Consider the following 7299-nt stretch of genomic DNA (forward strand, 5'->3'; position numbering starts at 1 on the left):
AAATATACTCTGAAATTTTTAAACAAGTCTGAAACTACTCTGAAATTGTTAATTTCTAAACCTATATGACAACCACCAGATCTTCTGTGTTTCTCGCACTTATTACTACAGATGCGGATCTTCAACTACAATCAAGAGGGGGCATTCAATCTGAACCAAAAACAGAAACTAACTAGAACTTGTGCAGTGAACCCTTGCTTTGAAAACTAGAAACTTGACTGGCATTTTAGCAATGTTCAACTTCTGCTTGATCTAAAATTAGGACCAGCGGGTTGTTAGCACTGTACCATATGTCAAAATGAGTGGTGTATAATTGCACACCACCCTTGATCCACCAACATGTTTAGGTATTGCGTTGTAGAGATAACCAGTCCTTAGAACAACTGGGTGCAAAATAAGTCCCTGTTGCTGAACTCTAGTCCATCAACTTAGCGCTGAAGCTCCAGTGCTGCGCCATATTCTTCTAAGATATTGAGATAACCAAGGGCAGGCCCTTTGATTGTGCTATCATTTTTGCATCATGGGCAGACAGTACCAGGCAAATCAAAACTAACTAGAACTGTACATATAAACATAGCACAAAGATCATAATAGATTTTGAACCCTAGGCAGAGACAGTGACCAAATCAATGCATCAAAAGTGCAATTGGGGTACCATGAAGACCAAGCACACTTACTTGAGGGCGAGGAGCGGTCGAGGTCGGGGTCGGGGTGGCGCTGGGCGGAGGAGGGGGTCGCCGGGGCGGCGGGCGTGGCGCGGTGACGGGGTTGGCGCGGGGCGGAGAGGGGGTTGCCTGGGCCGGCGACGGGGGTGGCGCGGGGCGGCGGCGGCGGCACGGGGACCGGGTGGCCGGCGACGGGGGTGGCACGGGGCGGCGGCGGCTCGGGCTCGGGAAGGAGAAAGGAGACAACGAGAGAGTGGTTGGGCGCGGGCGTGTTTGATTTTTAGTTAGAGCACGGTTCTTTGCCGTCTGCTAGCAGCCGGCAAAGAGCCTACCTAACGACGTTAGTTTAAGCACTTTCTTTACCGTCTGCTAGCTGATGGCAAAGAAAGTGGCCGTTAGGTGGTTCTCACTAATGGGCCACCCTGCCTCTTTGCCGTCCGCTGGCTGACGACAAAGCTTCTATGCCGTCCGCTAGGTGACGGCAAACACGCTCTTTGCCGTCAGCTCTTTCTTTACCTTCAGCTTTCTGTATACTGATGGCAAAGACCTGATCTGGCTGACGGTAAAGATCCTGATTTTAGTAGCGTGATACAATCATGATGAGCAACACCCGTCGTCTCCGTATCTAGGATACACATCGCCAAAACACAATCTGTCTGACAAAAGAAAATAAAAAGGTGACGTATTGGCAATAGTAATAAAGTCCCAAGTAACCGACCCTATGCATATGTTGACCGAGGTGGTGGCCCAATCCAAAGATTATTTTGCCACCCATGTTGGGTATAAATCTTCTTGGTCACCCTCTCCAAGTGATTTACGCACCTTTGCAATGCAAAAACTGCATTTTTACAATAGTTTGTATATAATAGGTGCCGCCACACCAATGTGTACAAAGTCTTCCCACATCCACTTGTTCTCTTCCATACAAACTATGGATGACAGAGGGCGATCCCATGTGCATATATGCAACCCACAGGATTTTATTTTATACTCGACGCAAAAAAAAGGATTTTATTTTATACTAACGCAATCTGACCAGGACCGCGCCGAGGGTAAAAAAGTCAGCCGGTTCGATAGTCAACTTCACAGCCTCGCAGGGTACTACGTGTAATTAGTTAGTGATCTTACTTAATTCATGGAACCAAAGTAAACTTACCCGCATTACATGATATTGACGACGAGATGCCGTCACCCCTCTCTGAATTGAGTTATGGACTTGTGCTGCACTACAAGATAATCGTCGTGGATCATACCAGTCCATTCAACAATCAGACGGTGAACAAAGTCAGATCTTCCCCCTCTTGCAGGGAACGGGCCAGCAAGCCAGCCCGTCAGAAGATTGAGCACGTAATATGAACGTAGCAGCCACGCGTCGTACGTATCCCTGTCCGTATTAATTGGTACGACATTTCAAGTCACAAGCAAGCTCCATCCGCCTAACCCCATTTAGATGGAGAGCCGTGAGCAAAAATTCGTGCTGACGACCGGCTAAACGTGGACCGTTTCCGTGCCCCGGCCGCCGTCCGTCCGGTGGCAAGTCACGACGCCCCTTCCCGTTTCCGTGCCCCGAGCATGTGCGCCGGCCCGATGGCCCGGAACTCCGGATCCAAGTCCAACCCCGCACCAACCGCCGAGCCCGAGGATAGTTCGCTCGTTGTTGTGGCGCTCCTGTACGTGCCCGCCTGTTTGGTGGAGACGGAGACTGCGGCCTGCTCCTACCAGCTCGCGTGAAGACCAGCTGTCTGTTCCCGAATCGGGCAGCTAACGTTGACCCCGGCACCATGCCAGTTGCTCTCTTTTGCTGGTCAGTAAACCAGAGGAACGGATATCAAATCATCAAGTGCTCCAAAAAGCGCGCGCTCGCTCGGCTGTTCTCTTCCACGACCGATTCATCTCACGCTGATCGGATCCCGAGGAATTATTGGTGCGAGCAGCACGCGACCCGCTTGCTTTACCAATCATCCCCGCACGATCGCTCACCACCGTGCGCTGCAGTGCGGGTCGGCGTCGGCGCGAGCTCACGAACCCATGCTCTGAGAGGGAGGAAGCCCCCGAGATTACGGAGCGAGCATGAGGGCGACACGTGCGCCGATGTGCCGCGTCCTCCTCCTCGTCGCGGCCGCCTGCTGCTTCTTCTCCGGCTCCGTCGCCGCCACCGATAGCATCGACCTGGCCGCGTCCATCACCGGCAACCAGACGCTCGTCTCGGCGGGCGGGATCTTCGAGCTCGGCTTCTTCAGCCCGCCCGGCGGCAGGACGTACCTCGGCATTCGGTACGCGGGCATCGCGGACAGGACCGTCGTGTGGGTCGCCAACCGCAACGACCCGCTCATCAGCGCCCCTGGCGCCCTCCGGCTCTCCCCCGACGGCCGGCTCCTCATCCTCGACCGGCAGAACAGCACCGTCTGGTCCTCCCCGGCGCCCACAAGGCGAATCACCGCGGGCGCCGTCGCCCGGCTCGGCGACGACGGCAACTTCCTCCTGAGCTCGGACGGGAGCGGCTCGCCACAGAGCGTGGCGTGGCAGAGCTTCGACTACCCGACGGACACGCTGCTCCCCGGCATGAAGCTCGGGATGGACTTCAAGCGGCGCCTCACCAGGAACCTCACGTCGTGGAACAGCCCCAACGACCCCTCGCCGGGGCAGTACACGTTCAAGCTCGTCCCCGGCGGGCTCCCGGAGTTCTTCCTCTTCCAGGGCCCCAAGAAGATCTACGCCAGCGGGCCGTTCAACGGCGCCGGGCTCACCGGCGTGCCCAACCTCATGTCCAAGGATTTCATCTTCAAGGTCGTCAACAGCCCCGACGAGACGTACTACAGCTACGCCATCACCGACCCTAAGCTGCGGTCGCGGTTCCTCATGGACGGCACGGCGGGGTTGGTGCAGCGCTACGTCTGGACCAACAACGGCCCGTGGAGCAGCTTCTGGTACTACCCGACGGACCCCTGCGACACCTACGGCAAGTGCGGGGCGTTCGGGTACTGCGACATCACCCAGGCCCCGCTCTGCACCTGCCTGCCGGGCTTCGAGCCGCGGTCGACGGAGCAGTGGAACCTCAGGGACGGGACCGGCGGGTGCGTCAGGACGACCAACCTGAGCTGCGGCGCCGGGGACGGATTCTGGCCCGTGAACCGGATGAAGCTGCCGGAGGCGACCAACGCGACGGTGCACGCCGACATGACGCTGGACCAGTGCCGGCAGCTGTGCCTGGCCAACTGCAGCTGCAGGGCCTACTCCGCCGCGAACGTCAGCGGCGGGATCAACCGCGGGTGCGTCATCTGGGGCGTCGATCTGATGGACATGCGGCAGTATCCGGCGGTCGTGCAGGACGTGTTCATCCGGCTCGCGCAGTCTGAGGTTGATGCCTTGATTGCCGCAGGTTCGACCTCTCATCATCTTCTCAAGCTTTCTCCATACTGAGCATATTTTAGTTACATTTCAGTTGAATGCAGCTCTATGGTTACAGCATCACTGTTAAAATTCTCATTTCTTGCATCCAACTTCTTTATGGAAGAAAAGAGAATTGGGATAAATTTGGCTTGCTAGAGTTATTAATGTGGGCATGTATGTTAGCTAGAAATAAGAAACCTCCACTGGTCATTCAGAGGATCCAGCATCACATCACGTCGCTAGAGCGTTTGCTGGCCGGTCTAGTTGCATATGCGTCCAAGCATCCCTGTCAAAGGTCTAACATCAAATGTGTTCTCTGTATCTTCACCATCTATAACCATCTGATAGCTATCAAACCGTGTTCTCTTGCACGGCGATGTCGCTTGGTCGACAATCTGGATGGGCCGTGCACGTGGACGAACTGGCACCACTTTCCTCACCTATTCGGTATTCAATTTGAATCCAGCTGTTCTGTTAGGTCGTCAGAGTTTGGCCACTCGATGAAACAGTCGCAATGGATTATGGATACTCATACTAGTCCAAGCTTACCATCCGTCGGTCGTTGGGTAGAACTGCAATACCCACTGTTCCTTTTTTATTCTACTGACAGCACCAAACTCGCTGGATTACTTATACTTAGTTAAAAAGATAATCGCTGGATTAGGCGCCGTGCAACCCGCACAAGAAACGCCACTTAACACTCTAATGTGCATCACCACCCAACCTGAAAGTGACATGGCTACAGAAAATGTCGTTTGGATATGGTAAACTAAGATCAAGTACTTGGACCGGAAAAGTTCATAATTCACACAATAGCCAGTGTTAGACCGGGTCACCTGACTGACGTTCGCCGCTGCTTTGATTTTCAGCTCGCCGCCAGCGCCCAAACAGGAAGCTGCTGATCGCAGGCGTCGCCGCTGCTTCCGGAGTGCTTCTTCTGGGGGCGATTTTGGGCTGCTGCTGTTTCTGGAGGAAGAAACGTCATGCCAAAACGGCACCAAGTAGTCATAGCGATGTGCTTCCGCTGAGGCACAGGAAACACCCCGCGGCGAGCCCGGCACGGAATCAACGGCTGGCAGAAAATAGGATGAGTTCCGAGAAAGATCTTGACCTCCCGTTCTTCGATCTAGAGGCGATTCTGACTGCAACGGATGACTTCGACCCAGATAGTAAGATCGGGCAAGGTGGATTTGGTTCCGTCTATATGGTACGTATATATAACAATTAACATTACAGAAGCTTGTTATTTTTACTGCGTATATATAACAATTAACATTACAGAAGCTTGTTATTTTTACTGCGTATATATAACATTTAACATTACAGAAGCTTGTTATTTTTACTGTTATAAGATTTTAATCGAATGGATCTGCATTTCAATGAGCAGGGAAAACTTGAGGATGGGCAAGAAGTAGCTGTCAAGAGGTTATCGAAGAAATCAGTACAGGGTGTTGGGGAATTCAAGAACGAGGTGAAACTGATAGCAAAGCTTCAGCATAGGAACCTTGTGAAGCTGCTCGGCTGCTGCATCGACGAAGACGAGAGAATGCTTGTCTACGAGTTCATGCCCAACAACAGCCTAGACACGTTTATATTTGGTCAGTTCATTTTCTTTGCAGAAACAACTTCTAACTTCTTGTGCTGGGAATGGATTACATGTGCAATGTGCTTACCACGGTTGATATATTTTCGCTGCAGATGAAGAAAAGCGCAAGTCACTAGTATGGAAGAACCGTTTTGAGATCATTATGGGGATTGCGAGGGGTCTGCTTTATCTCCATGAAGACTCCAGGGTCAGGATCATCCACAGGGATATGAAGGCAAGCAATGTGTTATTAGACAGAAATATGATCCCCAAGATCTCCGACTTCGGCATCGCGAGAATGTTTGGAGGTGATCAGACAACTGAATACACCATGAAGGTCATTGGGACATAGTGAGTACCATCTCTCGATTAATGTTTACATATACTACCTATGAAAATGGGCTTTCAAGCTGACTTGTGAGATGGTGGTTTTCAGCGGCTACATGTCTCCAGAATATGCAATGGACGGCGTGTTCTCTATGAAGTCCGATATCTATAGTTTCGGTGTCCTGGTGATAGAGATCATCACGGGCAAGAGGAATCGAGGCTTTTACGACGATGAGCTTGATCTCAACCTCCTTGGTTATGTAAGTACAAGCATGATTAATTGTCAAAAGTGATCGATCTTTGATTGTTTATGTTACTAATATGCAATCATGTTGATCATTTTTTAGGCCTGGATGTTGTGGAAAGAAGGTCGGGGTGTGGAGCTACTGGATGAAGCAATGGGCGGCACCTTTGACTACGATGTGGTGCTCAGGTGCATACAGGTCGCTCTCCTGTGTGTTCAAGTGCATCCTAGGAGCAGGCCACTGATGTCCTCAGTTGTCATGTTGCTGAGCAGTGAGAATGCAACAATGCCCGAGCCAAACGAACCTGGAGTAAACATTGGGAAGATCACGTCTGACACTGAATCGTCTCAAACACAGACAGGAATCAGCTTAACAGAAACTGCAGTGGATGCTAGGTAGTTGGGTAGAAATTCTTGTTGCTTTCTTGGTCTAAAGGAATAGTTTGTACAGCATAGGCATTTTTTTTTATTTTACCTATTGTCACAACCTCTTGGAATGTTTAACTACATCAATACATAATAAACATGTGATTTTTTTTAGAGAACGGCCACAAGGAACGCCCGCTTTATAAATTAATAAAGCGAACAGAGGCCAAAGTTACCGCAACGTTAAAGTTCTTACAAACCAATCATGGAAATTAAGATGCATGGATACATCTTTTTTTTTCCAAACAGAGGCAAAAGATTTGCGTCATTCATTAAATAAGAGAGAAGAGTTTTAGAGTGTTACAAATGACCCACATGTCCGGCATGACAACTACTCGTGCACAAGAATACACCCCAGTTTTTAGCCCCCGTGAGAACCCAAAGCTTGATGTCGTTGATGATAGCACGGAGAAGGACCGGAGGCGGCGAGCTCTTGCGTCGAAAGACCCGAGCATTACACTCGTTTTAGATTGTCCAAGAAACAAGCATTGTAAGTGAGGCCAAGACTTGTCGGTTTGAGTTTTGCAAGCAGATTTGCTTTTTCCACCATTCCAATGCATGGACATCTCGCGACTCAAAGAGAACGCTATCGAAACTGTATGTTCAGCTCCTCTGCCTAACCTGTGTCCGACACGCCCGTTTGCTCCTGTGCTCGGTGTCGT

At 51.1% G+C, this 7299-nt stretch overlaps 1 protein-coding gene across 1 annotated transcript; it reads left to right on the top strand.

Annotated features, from left to right (window-relative positions):
• The first annotated feature begins 2491 nt into the window (after window positions 1-2491).
• On the top strand, window positions 2492-6751 carry LOC123071023 (receptor-like serine/threonine-protein kinase SD1-8). The gene is made up of 6 exons (XM_044494480.1): window positions 2492-4044; window positions 4925-5262; window positions 5443-5653; window positions 5754-5991; window positions 6077-6227; window positions 6315-6751. Exons 1-6 carry the CDS (start codon window positions 2736-2738, stop codon window positions 6609-6611), a joined length of 2544 nt encoding a protein of 847 aa, XP_044350415.1. The 5' UTR covers window positions 2492-2735; the 3' UTR covers window positions 6612-6751.
• The last annotated feature ends 548 nt before the right edge of the window (window positions 6752-7299 follow it).

This window comes from Triticum aestivum, chromosome 3B (assembly GCF_018294505.1).
Source record: "Triticum aestivum cultivar Chinese Spring chromosome 3B, IWGSC CS RefSeq v2.1, whole genome shotgun sequence".
NCBI lineage: Eukaryota > Viridiplantae > Streptophyta > Magnoliopsida > Poales > Poaceae > Triticum > Triticum aestivum.